Source organism: Caloenas nicobarica, chromosome 4, assembly GCF_036013445.1.
Source record: "Caloenas nicobarica isolate bCalNic1 chromosome 4, bCalNic1.hap1, whole genome shotgun sequence".
Lineage (NCBI taxonomy): Eukaryota > Metazoa > Chordata > Aves > Columbiformes > Columbidae > Caloenas > Caloenas nicobarica.
This window is the reverse complement of record NC_088248.1, coordinates 65,415,203-65,430,637: the sequence shown is the minus strand read 5'-3', so window position 1 is coordinate 65,430,637 and position 15,435 is coordinate 65,415,203. Positions and strand designations below refer to the sequence as shown.

General features: G+C 39.3%; 1 protein-coding gene across 1 annotated transcript in view; it reads left to right on the top strand.

Annotated features, from left to right (window-relative positions):
- STX18 (syntaxin 18) overlaps window positions 1-14,834 on the top strand; it is a 68,979-nt gene extending 54,145 nt beyond the window's left edge. The window contains exons 7-11 of the mRNA XM_065633356.1: window positions 1,830-1,918; window positions 9,182-9,240; window positions 10,883-10,952; window positions 11,508-11,588; window positions 12,875-14,834. Of these exons, the coding sequence (XP_065489428.1) occupies window positions 1,830-1,918; window positions 9,182-9,240; window positions 10,883-10,952; window positions 11,508-11,588; window positions 12,875-12,970 (395 nt within the window). The 3' untranslated portion in view covers window positions 12,971-14,834. The remainder of the gene's footprint in view (window positions 1-1,829; window positions 1,919-9,181; window positions 9,241-10,882; window positions 10,953-11,507; window positions 11,589-12,874) is intronic.
- The last annotated feature ends 601 nt before the right edge of the window (window positions 14,835-15,435 follow it).

Here is a 15,435-nt window from a genome sequence, read left to right as displayed (position 1 = left end):
ATTTGTTTCTCACTTACCTCCTACTGTATTTGCTTATCAACAATCACATTGGATACAGGTGCTATTTTTTTAACATTGCTGACAGGCCCTGAAAATAATTGGTTCCTCTGGGATAAAATCAGAATATATTTTTTTTTTCTTGGCTCCATAAACTAATTATCTTATTTTCTTTGAATCTAGTAAATAATTCATTATAGTTTTGACATAATGTAAATACATTGATTATCTAAACAAATAAGTTTTGTGTTTCTGTGGAAAAGATTTGAAATACTGGTGATACCCCATGGAAAACATAGTGTTGAAATTTTTCTAAGCAATTTTTAAAGATATTCTTGTTTTTATTTGTTATTACTTGTAAGAAAGAACAGATTTCTTTGGGGGGTGGAGGGGGACAGAGGGGTGTTTGGTTTGGGGTTTTTGTTTGGGGTTTTTTAATTTACTATATTCCTTATCCACATCCCTCATTTGTAACATTGTCATTGTTTGTACATCCTGGTTTGGTTGTCGTGAAGCAAAATATACATTTATAAAGAAGACATACACAACAATGTGCTTTCATAATATCTATTTTTCAAGAGTTTTCAGAAATATTATAATGGAGGATAAAGGGGAAAATTTCTGCTTGTAATCCTTTTCATATATTTGTTTATAAATAGGGCTACGCCTTTCAGAGGCTTCCCAAGAGAAGTCAGTACCTGAATGGTGATGCACTAGTGCTGCTTATGCAATTGAAAAAAACAGTTTAGAAGGTTATAACAAAACAAATGAAAATACTTCTGCATGCCTGAAAAAGATGACTGGGATAAATAGGAAGTCTGAAATCTATGAAAAAATGAAAACTAACTCTTTCTGTGTTTTAATTTGCAACCTGCATCCATTAAGTCAAAGCAGGTTCAGCTTTGATCCGTTGTGGGGTGGTGAAGATCTCTCTTCTGGGTTTTGTAGAAATGTCACAGCCAGTGGGGAAAGAGAGGCCTTCTCAGGAGTGTGCTCTCCTTGCGCGATTTTAAACACTGATGCTACAACAGCTGTAAGAACAGTGGGTTCCAGTAGCATAGTTTCTTTTCTCTCCTATTCTAACTTTGCCTATAAATCAGAAGTATATAATTTAGCCTAAAAATAAATCTTCCAGAAGGGAATATCCCAGAAATAGCCATTCAATATCTTTTGTGCCCAAGTCCTGTTAAGATTCATGCAGCTGATTAGCTTTAATTGGGGGGGAAGTACTATTGGAATCCATGAGGCAGCTGTGATGTGTGAGAGTTAGTTGTGGGATGGGGTCTGATTCCTGCCATACGCAGAAAGACCCCTTGCACCGTCTGCTGTAGGATTTGCACTGTAATACGCTGTTTGCACAGCATGAGGAAATCAAGTGTTTTCCTGTGAAATTTGCTTAAAATATCTTTGAGATTCTGTTTTCATTTTTTGGAATGAGGAGCTGGTGGTTCTGTCAAGTCTCATTGGAAGATAATAGCTTTGCATATAGACTGTCATTTTGAAAAATGTGTGTTTTCTTCTTTTAAAAGACAAATGCTACAGTATTTTGCGCCATAACAAGTCCTAGTGCATTGTGAGTTGATTTACGTCCTTCACTGTCAATATATTACTGCAGCTCTTTCTTACAGCTCACAAAATTAAAAATAGGCATAGATGTTTGTCCCAGTTTAGAAACTAAATGTTACTGGTGTAATATTGTGCTTTAGGGTGAATCTCGGTTAACAACAAATGAGATATAACAATTTCATCAGGGTTCTGAAATGGTGAAAAATGCTTTTCAGGTACTACTTAGTGTCCTGCGTTGTCTGAGGTGTTTGGTGGTTCTTTCACAGACAGGAATCTGCCTGATGCCCAAAGTAACCTTGGATTATGGGGGGACGGTAAAGGTGAAGATGAGCTGTCACCTGAAGAAATACAAATGGTAAGTATATCTTGTGTTTTATTATCCATTTAATTATATTTTCTGCTGTGTTCATATTTGTTAAGAAAGTACAGACTCACCCAAATTAATTTTCAACTTTCACGTTATGCAGAATAATGCCATAACAAGGTATACCTTTTGCACATGGCTTGCTGGTTCTTCTGGTAGCAGCTAATATTTAAATTGCCACAATATACTTACAAGGAGCCATGAAATTAGTAACAATGTATTTCAACAATAGATTTTTTTTTTTTTTTTTTAAATTATGAATTGGTTTTTTTAGTCAGGAAGCAATAGAAGTCAAGGCAACATCAGAAGAAGCATTAAGTGTTGGCTGTTTTTCACTTGGACTATTTCTAGAACACACCTTAAATAGTTATACTAAAACTATGACATTGTACTTCATTCTGTTCCTTTTTTTGGATTATCAGGATCAAATTGGGTTACTAGAAGGACTAGCTACAAGCTTCCTGTCACAGCATAATCTCATTAATTTTACCTTTTTGCATTTCCCCATTATCAGCACGTTTATGTATTGTTTGATCCAATTCTGCTTAAAGTTGAACTGATACACTACAAAAATTCTAACATAGGTACGATTGCTGGCAAACTATCTGTTAGACGTTTTTGATGTTCCTAAAATTTAGCATTTTGAGCATAGCTCAAAATTCTTAGAAAACCTGTCTACATTCACACACATTTCCTTGTTCTATATGAAGAAAGAAAAACCGGTTTATAACTAGCCAGATGATGTGCAGTTTTCAAAATGGTGAGTGTTACTGAGGCAAAGGGCTGCTGCAGGGTGTGTTAGGCTTCCTTGGCCGTGATTGGAGATGTTCCCCAACACAATGTGCCTCGCTCTTCCTGGCAGAGGTAAGTTCCACATCACCATAGTGCAGTTTGTCAAAGAGAAGAGGTTCTTCAGAGGCTGCTCATAATGCTCTCGTGTCGTTCTTGAGAATGCCAGTCTGACATCTAAAGTCTTACTCCTGCTTCCTGTTTTCTTTTCAAAGAGAATTCTTTACATATTTTCATTCTGTGTTTAGGCACAATATTATTAGTCCCCTGTGTGTAAGCTTCCAGAGTATCAGGAGAAAACAAGTTTCAGAGGTGATGGCTCTGACAGGGCTTACTAAAAATTGACCACTAAATGTTGAATTGCCTTTTGTAGGCTTCACACTGCATTAAGTTTTAAACATGCTACTTGCCATGGTACTTTCGGAATTAATACATTTATTTTTCGTGAAATCCTTTTATACATTTTAGATTAAGGCCCCCAGATACCTCATGACTTAGATGAGTTGCCAAAGTCTGTGAGTTTTGTTCTATTTCTCTTATCAGGAGTGAAGAAAGATAAACATCTTAAAATGCTGATTTTTTTGCCCACTGAGGATTTTAATTTTTCCCTGGAATAAGTTTTCTTTAATGACTTGTGGGCAGGGGGGATGATTGCAGGTCTAAGAGAAAAATCTACGTTCATAGTTTAACAGCTGATTCCTAGGCATTCGGACAACTCTTCCTAAGGGAGAACCATTAGATTTATTTTAAAAATCCATTATTATTCTTTGCCTATTCAGAGCTCTCCTGTGCTATGCAGTTTTAAATTACTATACATTTTTTAAACTTCTGCTGGTTGTTTCACAGCAATTTACTTCTGTTGTGGTTTCAGGAGTTGTGCTTCATGTGAAAAGGGGTATAAAAATAACACTGATGTTCCAAATAAAATAAACTTTCAGCTCAGACAGACTCTAGTATGTCCTTACTAGCTTACACCATTCTGCCTGTAGCTTGCAAGAAAATTTATAGTGTGTAACGGTGAACTTGGTGTCAGTGTCGTGATTAAGCCTAGAAAAATGACTTGTGCCGGAAACTTTAGATCTCAGGTTTAAGTTTATCCGTCTGCTCAGTGGGAAGAGAGAAACAAATTTACTAGTCTGTTTAGAGAAGCAGAAGATCAAAATGCTACCAAAATAAACATGACATACTCTAATACACTGAAATGTTATTACTGCTCTTGTTCATTCTTAAATTTCCATGTATTAATTTACATTTAAAATTTGTTATGTACTCTTGGTACGTGTGTTTTTGTACTGATACTAGGAAGCTACAATTGGAAAAAGCACACAAAGGGAAGTTACCGCTAGAACAGCCTCCTCTGTGCTTACAGTGTATTCTGAGTTTTGCAGGAAGCTGTTTGCGAGCTGGATGTGTGAATGTCACGATGGTTCCAGAGCTGTTCTCTGCTGCTGAACCTCCCTGCGGGCTGAGCAGGACTCTTGCTTCTGGCCCTGGTGTGGAGAAACACTGGCTTGCTGGCTACCTCTCCTGAAAACTAACGAGCATCAGTTACTTCCACATTATTCTGTGGAAGGAGTCTATGTTTCTTATGATTTAAAAGAAAAATGAGTCAGCGTTCATGACAGTGTTAATACAGACTTAAAGTTGTTAAGTAGAAAGTGAGCTGATTATTTCTAGTTAGTGCTCCCCATCCATGAGGGTCACTTCTTGTCAGGTAATGTTTTTACCATTGGATTGAATTGCATATTATTGGCGTTGTCAAACTGTAAACAGAGATTTGAATATTTGTGTAATACATTGTATGTTTACAGCAGGGTTTCAAACATAAACGTTGCCGCTAACATGTTGATGCTCAGAGCTGAGCAAGCCATCGCTCTTCTCTGGACCTAACATGGGGGGGGTGTGTTTTTTTATTTAGGTTTTGGGTCTTTTTTCCTTTTTATGAACACTATAATTCGGTAAGGTACAAAGGCTAGGGATGTATGTGGTAACTATTGCACAGCAAAACTGCTCTTTCCATGCATTTTTGAGGAATGTATAGCTAAGCGTTGGTCTTTATTAGTAAATGCTGGATACTGTGTAATTTCATTCCTAACAGACTTTAAAGTCACTGGATCCAATATTCTAATTGTCAGGTAAATTTAGGTCCAAGGTATAACTTGGAAATAACACGAGTGTTTGAATGTGCTTTGCTTTTTTCATTGCTCACGTAAATCCTTCATACTAACTTGGCAATATTTAATTACTTCATTGTGCTTTTAACATAGGAAGGGTATTTACAAACACGTAACGACCCCTCACAACTTTGGTTAATTTATTGACTCAAAATACAGTTAATTATTTCTCCTCCGCATTATGTTTGGTATTACCCAGAAGTTAATTTCTACTTTTTGAATATTTGATGTGTGAAGTGTGGACCAACTGCATTGAAGTTACTCAGGAAATCCAGCAGGTCCCAGAAGAGGGTAGGATATAGTGTAGAAACTGCTGTGCTGGTTTTAAGTTGGAATGTGTTGTGTCAAATCATACAGTTCTCAGTCATGATTCCAAGATCCTTCCTCTGGGTAAAATAATGAATTAAAGGCCTATCATATTGCTACAGCAGCAATTTCTATCATTATTTTACCCGCAGGAGAGAGCTTTACATTGTTCGAAATGGTTGCAGGCTTTTGTATGAGTTGGACAATAAATTTCAGTTTATAACTCTGAGTACAGGTTTATTAATGTTTTTATAGTTATTGTGAGCAGATGTCTTGTGGTTGTATTGAGCGGGAAAAAATCTGGCTCCGCTGTTTGAGTTTTGAAAATATCCAATTTTCCCTGACTTGATCTTTTTTGTTTGGTTTTATCTTAAATTCAGGTACAGTACATATAATGACTTACAGGGTAACAAAACGAGAGCTGTGATGATTTCTTCCATGCATTAGATTTTTTTAGACATATCTTAAGCAGTTTGTCACTTTATGCCGTACTTTGGTCACAGAATATTTCACTGTCATAAAAGAGGCTACTTTAAAAAGCCATAAATCATTGAGCTGTACTGATGGCTATAGTTTGGTTTATGTTCCCATCATGTAAATCCCCTTGTGACACACTGGTATAGGATGTGTTCTGCTCTATAACCTTTTGTTCAATTGACTGGCTTAGCATAGCACTGCTGTCTGTGCCAAGTGGTCCATCACCCATGATTTCAAATTGCAAAGATCATTTAGCAGTTTAAAAGGCAATCTGTGCCAGCGGAGGGTTTTAAATATCAAAGGGACTTTTTAAAGAATACTTTCTCAAGTGGATTTGTGCTATTTGTAAGGGATTAAAATCATTCACTGTTTCTTTATTGAAAATTCGCCTGCTAAATTAGTTATCATCTCAGTTTTACTAAGGCAGCAAAACAGGGAATTTTTCATGTTGAATATTTGTGCAGAAATACTTACAGAAGTCAGAAAAAACAATTGCAGCTTGGTGGCCTCAGCCACGTCAGGACCATCCAGTTGACTTGGTGCTGAATGTCGTGGCTGCCGCATTGCTCCGTCCCTCGGCTTTGTTCTGGGGTGACTCCACTGGAACCAGAGAGGTGCAGTGGTGTGAAGGTCAGGGGTGCAGGGCTGGAACACCTTGAGCTGGGAAGGAAATATCGCTGTACGAGTCTGCAGTACAGTGGTATGCTGTACAGTGATCAACTCTGCAGGAGACACCACAGATAGCAGTGGCGATGACATTTGGTACTCTTTTATTTAACAAAACCATGGGATCTTTAGGGTGGAAATCAGTGGGACCTCGGGGAGCTGTGCAGAATATTCCCCTGTTCCCCCTCGGGCCATGGGGCTGGGCTGCCTCCCTGAGGGCGCTGCCCCACAGCGAGGGTGACAGTGCCCCACAGCCCGCCTGCTCACCTGTGATCTTGGACTCTCTGGAGTCCTTTACCCAAGAGGAGAAAGCTGTTCTTGCCAGTCAGGTAGATAGTGAACATCTAGTACAAAAATAAATTTGTATTTGAAAAGAAATAAAAAATAATTTTTAATTATTCTTCATGAGATACGTCTGAAGACTAAACCTTTTTCTGAGATCCACTGTTACCCTTCTTTAAACATACCTGTCATTTCACACCGACTTCTGCCAAACTAAACTTACAAATTTCTGATTTTTATCACAGTAACCATTTTCCCCAAAGTCATGCAGGTTGACATTTAATTTGCTGTTGGCAGTCAGGTACTGGTTCTCTGAGGTCCTGATGGGCCTGAAGCAAGATGAAAAATGTTAGAGCACAAAGTGTGGGGGACAGTGGTGATGGTGTGGGGTGTGAGAAGGAGGGAGTGAAAGCCACGGGTATGAAAGGCAGCTTGACTTCACTCATTTTCTTGCTTTCCTGGGTAGGTCTGTGGCAGTGCAGAAGTCTTGCTCAGCTTCTGCTGTCCACTCTCCCTTAGGCCAGCCCTATCATCTGGTCCCGTGGTGGGATTCAGTTTACTAACCTACCAGAAAACTCAGGGGGATAAAGTGGTTAGTGAGCTAAAATGTCATCCCATGAAACCAGATCATCAGCAGCAGCACCTGCTTAGGACTGTGTATGTGGAGAAGAGCAGGACAAATTCCTCAGTGGCTGCACTGGATCTTTTTTTACTGCAGCCTGCGTAGCATACACACTTTATTTCTTTGTGTTTATATTATGAAAGTACTTGATATGGCAGAAGTTTCCACGAGAATGTTGTGGGTCGCTTCAAGGGACGCACACACATCAGCAGCTGAAGCAATGCTCATGAGAAGTTGCGCAAGCTGTGTAAGGAAGATCTTAAGAGACCTGGGACAGAGATGCTGCTGCTGTGATTGGGACAGGGCAGGAGTCCCAGTGCTGGCCAAAGATCATCACCAAACGTAGCAGTATAATAGTGTTAAATGTACGCACTCCTGTAGACCGGCTCCATGAAAGAAGGTATGGGTCGGATGAACCATATGCCATATTACAGCCACTAATTTTCATCTTGCATCTTAATGATGAACTGTGCTGTTGTTTAAACTGCTTTGAAATATTAAGTGCTTCATTTTCAGCTATTCCAGTGGCACAGCTCTAAAAACAAAATGCCCATTTGCCTTTCACTGATGGAAAGCCTTTGCTGTTGTCATAATTCTCTGTGATTCAGACCTTTCCTCCTCCTTCCTCCTTTTGCTTTTTGCACAAGATGATAGTTGTTTTCAAATACTTCGTATCTTCTCTGGGCAGCACCTCCTTTTCTTGCAAACTTAAGCATTGGGCATTTGCTCAGGTAGTGAGCAATTCCTGTTGCACTGGCTGAAAACCAAGTCTGACCTGTAAGCCGTGCCTTTCATCTTTGACAACACACCGCTCTGTCTTAAAGAGGATAACAAGACCTTGCAAGGTGGCCAAGAGGAATGCTGCACTTTTACTGATAATTAAATTGTAACATGATTGAATTATGCCAAAAGCCCAGTGTATTATGTGGGCTGGTTCAAAATAAGGAGGTTAACTGAACTAGAACAGAGCTCAGTGTCTTGCACAGCTCCAGCGTCAAATTCTTTGCATTCTGAATACTGTTTTCTGGTATTCGCGCTGCTGCTTGTATCGCTCAGGTCTGTCAGAGGCGCGTAGCAGGTGATGTTTTCAGCAGAAATGGATGTCCTGTGTGCTATTTCTGTACAACCGTGTAGACCGGGGTCTTTCCCAGCTTTGTGAGAAAAGTGCCGAGATCCAGTCAGTTGTGTCTATACCACTAAGGTCCAGCTCTTATTGAGGCTTTGGTCATGTAGAATTAACAGGCAGAAATCGTCATGATCATTTGTTCTGTAATGAATCTCATGATCCAACAGTCAAGTCCATCTAAAACGTCAAAGCCTATCTTACTGTATGAACTCTCCCATTTATGCCTGTATTTGACAAATGTGGTGCTAAAAGTATATTTAAATGTTTCATTGATTACTCACGAGTTATAAATGGAAGAGCTCTGCTGGAATAAGTGAAGCCAATGCATTTATGAAGTATGAAGTATTATACTAGATGTCAAAATATTTCATATTGTAGCAAAATCTAAAAGCTCTTAACTTCATGCCATGGGCAGTACATGAATAATGGGGATGACAGTGCAAAGATACCATGAAGAGACTCGCATGCTTTCTCAAGTGTGAAAGCTTTCCCCACTCAAATTTCAAAAATAATAAAAAGGACAGATTTCATCTACTATATTTTTCCTTACTGCAAAGTAACTTGAGCAAAATCTTCAAGTTATTTCATTAACAGGACGAAAATGACAAGCGTCGCAGTGACTGGAACAAATAAGCAGATTCATATTGTTCATTTAGGCCAGTATTGGTAATTTTGAGCTCTTTTTCATTGAGACACCTGGTAAATAGAATGCAGGGAAGGTGGAAGTTGCTTGATTGGGGTGGGGGGCTGAAGAAAGTTCCTTGAGTCCAAGCATGTGAACTCATGTGTGATTTCTTTCTTCTCTCTTCCAGTTCGAACAGGAGAACCAGAGACTTGTTGGTGAAATGAATAATCTCTTTGATGAAGTCAGGTACAATTTCCTGTTACTTGCACATGCCAGTCCCATAACCTGAACACCCTCCCACAGTGAATCTGTGGCAGGACACCCCGCTGCGTGGATTGTAGCAGGGGGACAGGAGGGACAAAACAGGAGCACCCAGGGAACGAACCGTATGAGTTTACACATTGTGTGGTTGTGTAAAGAATGGGTCTGAGTGACATAGGAACTATCCAAAATGGTATTGGTTAAATTTGGAGGGTTTGTGTTCTATGTCGCTTATTTACAGTTTTAAAAGATCAAGTTTTCTGTTCACACCACACTGTCGGCTGCATTCCCAGGCAGCAGCAGGGGGGTGCAGTCACTGACCCCCGAGCAGGGACCAGTTTTCAGGGCAGAGCACAGAATCACAGAATGTTAGGGATTGGAAGGGACCTCGAAAGATCATCTAGTCCAATCCCCCTGCCGGAGCAGGAACACCCAGATGAGGTTACACAGGAAGGCGTCCAGGTGGGTTTTGAATGTGTCCAGAGAAGGAGACTCCACAACCTCCCTGGGCAGCCTGTTCCAGTGTTCTGTCACCCTCACTGTGAAGAAGTTTCTTCTCAAATTTAAGTGGAACCTCGTGTTCCAGTTTGAACCCATTACCCCTTGTCTTACCATTGGTTGTCACTGAGAAGAGCCTGGCTCCATCCTCATGACACTCACCCTTTATATATTCATAAACATGAATGAGGTCACCCCTCAGTCTCCTCTTCTCCAAGCTGAAGAGCCCCAGCTCCCTCAGCCTTTCCTCATAAGGGAGATGCTCCGCTCCCTTGATCATCTTCGTTGCTCTGTGCTGGACTCTCTCCAGCAATTCTCTGTCCTTGAACTGAGGGGCCCAGAACTGGACACAATATTCCAGATGAGGTCTCACCAGGGCAGAGTAGAGGGGAAGGAGAACCTCTCTGACCTACTAACCACCCCCCTTCTCATACACCCCAGGATGCCATTGGCCTTCCTGGCCACAAGGGCACAGTGCTGGCTCACGGTCATCCTGCTGTCCACCAGGACCCCCAGGTCCCTTGCTCCTACACTGCTCTCTAACAGGTCGTCCCCCAACTTATACTGGAACCTGGGGTTGTTCCTGCCCAGATGCAAGACTCTACACTTGCCCTTGTTATATTTCATCAAATTTCTCCCTGCCCAACTCTCTGGCCTGTCCAGGTCTTGCTGGATGGCAGCACAGCGGTGCCGTTTGCTTCCCCACTTGCTGCACAGAAAACCCGAAAGGCCAACTCCAGCTAGAATGTGACTTTTGGGTTATTAGTACTAGGCAAGGTGGATTCCACACTTCAGAGTAGCCTATCAACAAGATCGGTCGAAACTGACTACTCAGGGTCCACAATGGATTTTTTTTTTTTTTTTTTTTCTTTATATGAGATGAAAGAAGGAAGATGAAGCCCTCACAGTGAAGGCTGAATTTTGGGTGGTGTCTTTCCCAGAGCTTCACTGTGAGCTGCTCATCTTCCCAACACGAGCCGTCCTCACATCTCCGCTGTGCCTGCACCGCAGATGGTGACAAACCAGCGCAGCCCCCGGCACAGCCCGCACACCGGGCTGCGAACCGCGGCTGCAGGAGCGGGAAATGGCTGCGCTCGTTTCTAACGGAGTGTTTCTGTTCTTTGCCAAGACAAATTGAAGGAAAAATGGTGGAAATCTCCAGATTACAAGAGATATTCACTGAAAAAGTCTTGCAACAGGTTAGTATAATGTAATACTACAGCAGCAAATACAGCTTGAAGAATTTCTTGGGGGTATTTTGGTCTTGGTTGCATGCAAGATGTAAATATAAGATTAATGAGTCTTTGACACAAATGTGAAGGAAAATATTGTTTTTCAAATGCAAAATCAAGGTATTTACTGCTGTTACTTAGAGCACATACTGGGAATGGAAAATGCAACATGTGTTAGAATGATCCCTCTGCCTCAGCATCCTGCTAAATGTGTTATTTAATAGCGTCCTTTCTGAAAACGGTGGCACCTCTTCCAAAAGAGCTGGCAAAAATTAGACAGGTTAGGCTTGATTCTAGATAAATGGGAGACTTCTGTTGATCCTGGTGGTCTCCAGTAAGGCTCATAAAATCACACGCGAAGAAATTACAACTTAATTGCCTCTGTACCTTTGCATCATTGCAACTAAGATGGTAATAATACCAGATTTTATTTTATATTTGGGTTCTGCTTATTCCCCAAATCCTTACAAGTGTCCTTTCCTAAAATTCATCACTGTTTTTTGTTTGTTTTTTTTTTAACAGGAAACTGATATTGACAATATCCATCAATTAGTTGTGGGCGCAACAGAGAATATCAAAGAAGGCAATGAAGACATAAGAGAGGTAATGTCTCCAAGTTGTGTTTTAAATCTGTTTCTCTTTCAGTTCTGCCCAGGTGTAGCTTTACACAGCACGTGCAAGTTCACATGTGTGTGCTGGGGTGTAGGATGATTTTGGAAAAATTGTACCCGTTAGCCAAGGTTCACAATCATCCATTTTGCTTGCCTTGCTAACCAGAACTGGAATAGCTATACAGGTCTGCAGAAATCTGCTTGGCCTCACCTATTTTTTAAACCTGAAGGTCACCTAGTATGCATTTAATGGCCTGCAAAGTTTGTTTTAAAAAAAAAAAAAAAAAAGAAAGAAAAAAGAGGAGGAGAAATTGCAGACTAAGACTAAAAGACAGTGCTGAAATTGTTGAAACTGGAGTTAAATGCTGAACGTTAGCAGAAAAGTCTCCTTACTATGCTGAACACATCTCATGTGCTCCTAGTAAACGAATCTATCCCACTGTCTTCCTAATTAGAATGAAATGTTGTTTTCTCTCAGGAACTGAGAATTAGGCTACTCAGTAAATGGCTTTTTTTTTTTCTCCTTCCTCAAAGCATGCAAAATATGTAACTCAAGGATGAGTTATTTACTGCTCAACTCTCCTGAAATGCGCATCAAACATACATTAGCAAGCGTAATTTAGGGCCTTAAAATTTCTGATTTGGAACTTATTTCCACATTTCTTCAAATAGAGTAGAATATCTGGAATATCCTCTTCAGTAGCTCTCCAGCAGGCACAGGCTGGGGAAGATTTTTGGTATTTTTAAAGACTTAAATCAATACATTAACTACTATTTAGCATGTGGTTAGTAGGCCTTTAAATCATTATTCTTAAGCACTTTAGACAGGACGCTTAGAGGGTACAGAGATGTCAGCTGATTGTCCCTGTGTTCGTAGCTGGAGATCAGTGTTCAACAACATGGCACAAACTGAAGTTATTTTTGCTTCATTTTTTCACATTTGTAGGTAGCACTAAGTTTCCTGAACCACACTGAGAAACAGTAAAGGTGATAAACACAAAACTTTGTGACTCACATTAATGTTTGTTTCACATTAAAAAATCTATTCTATGCGTGGTTTTTTTAAATGACCAATTTTAAGATTTTTGAGAGAAACTTTAATGTGATAAAGAGCTACAGCCAACCTGACTTTTATTCACCTGAAATTAAGGGCAAGTTTTGTTTTTTCTCCTGTGGGAGGGAAGAGTGAAGCCACTCACAGTCACCCTGGGTTGCCATTGTTGAAATTCTACTGTATCTTTGCTGGTGATGGTAATAGCAATAACCTTTTCATCACAGGCCATCAAAAACAATGCTGGATTTAGAGTATGGATCCTGTTCTTCCTTGTGATGTGTTCGTTTTCCTTGCTTTTCCTGGACTGGTATGATAATTAAAAATACAATGTTGTCTACATGCTTTCTTTGTAAAACTTTTGACTTTTTTTTTTCTATGGAGCAGGGTATATGACATACCTGTATATTTTATGCATTTTTTCATACTGCTGTGATGGAAATATTTTCCAATAAACAAGTATGTGTGTATATGCATGAGCACAGAGGCAGATGACAGCATTGATTTTAAATCCCTTTATCAAACACAAACCCACACTTAATCCTCCAAAGAACACAGAAACCTTTGGAAGAACAGGTAAGAAAGCCCCAAGCTGGAGCACAGCTAGCAGAAAAAACCAAAAGGAATAAAGGTTTTATGTCACCCACACACCTGTGGTGGTTGAAGTCCAGATCAAGAGGAAACTGTGACTGTGCAGAAGCATCTACACTGTCTCAGGCTTTTATTTAATCAAACCACTTCAGTACACGGTGATCACTTTGCACATGTATGACCTCTACTTCTAATCCTTAATTCGAGTCAGATCAGGTTGCTTTAACAGTAATAATGATTATGACAAAAAGTCAACTGAAGAGCTTTACTTCTAGGCGAAAAGAGAATTGCACATTGAAACAGGTGTTCTGGGATGTCAGAACAAAACCAAAGGACAGAAAATACTAAAGCCAAAATCTTCAGAGTACTAAAATTAGGAGCGATTTGTTAACTAAAAAAAAAGTCTCAAAACCAACTATAAGTAAGAATCAATAAACTTCCTCCTACTAAATCAGAGGAAAAAATGGTTTTGACTTCAAGAAGCATAAGCAATCTCTTTCTCCTAGATTGTAAAGCTTAGTATTTTTTAATGTTTGTTGTTATGAGAGAGAGAAATAAGTTGTTTCTCATCAGTATTTACTTGTGCATTAAAGTTTTTATTGTCCTAAATTTAAGGGCAGGAGATGTATCACGAATCATTACTATGTAGGACAGTCTTGGGGAACAGATCTTTCCATCTTGTAAAATCTGAATGTCCTCTGTGAATGTGTTGAGATGAAATGTGTGGTTTGCTACCTCTCTTCTGAAACATGTATTTCTATACATTATATGCAACAAGCAGCATCATCCTTAGTCATTACTCTGCACAGAGTGAAAATGTCAAAAGTTACAAGTGAATTAATTACATTCAATAAAGCATCTGCCCGTCAGAAAATGCAAACATGGTGTGTTTTGAGTATCTTAACATAAGCTTGACATTTTTAAATGTAAAGAAAATTTGGCACGTAATTTATTGCTTTTTATGCATTCCACATACCATAATGACTTAATAAAAAGCCTTTTACAGATACTACTGTGTAATGCACATTTCGTATCAAACCTAGAGAATTAAGGATGGTTATTTTTACTGTACCATTGATAAAGCAGTTCTACTAGACAAAAAAATAAAAGTAGAGCCGACCATGTTTGTTCTATGACAGATCTTGAGAAACAGCCCAGGCTGATGTTTTCCCTTCATTTTTGTATAGTCGCTACCAGAAAAAAATGGCACTTTTGACATGTCCACTCCAACTTGCCCTGTTCAAGTTACATGAAGAAAAAAGGTGACTTGCTTGCCCAGATGTTTCACACACTTATTTTGTCTAACTGTTAAATTAATAAGATGTCTGATTTGTAATATATTGAAGATTTATAATAAAAATGAAAACATGGTTTCACACATAGAGAAGTTTGTAATTACAATGGAACATTAACGTGCATCCACAATACTATGTTCTTCTACATCTTTTCCCCTCCCACGCTGTACATGAACAGTTCTACTCTTCACTCAGTTTCACATGTAGCTTTGAAACAGCCTGTTGTGTTATCTAATACCCTATTGTTTCGCTTGTGATGCTCTGTGTTTTAAAAAGTATTAAACTGCAAACCATACATAAACTGAAAGCTCTTTCTATTTAATAAAAAGGGAAAGTGTTAAGGTAGTAAAAGAGAAAATTCAGACATATTACTCCCTCTGCCATATCCAACAAATTACATAGTGGACAACATCTACTGTGAATATACTTTCTGCCTCCTACGTATGATCAAGAGATGTCGTTTCTCACTAGAACATCCTGAACCATGTTTTTCACACTGCCCTCACCATCCATCACTAAAACTGTCTGTGTTTTTCCATAATGTCTATCTAGTTCGTGTTTCAGTGCACATCCTTACCAAGATGCTAAAGCCACGGTGGAAATGCAGTTAAATCCTGTTGACAGCAATAATAAAACATTGAGCATGCCTTGTTGCAGAGAACTTCGTTATCACTTACAAATAAACAACAGTAAAGAAAATGTAAGAAAAATGCTACCTGACAGTTTCTTTCTCCATACAAGTCATTATTACATCATGCCCCGACATCAATGCTGACTAGCATTCTTGCTTGAGCCAAAAATAAGTATTAAATACAGCTTTCAGCTAAACAAGAGATCACTCTAGTTATGGCGGGGGTGTTTCAGTTTGCAAAATGACACAGAATAAAAAAAATTAATAAATG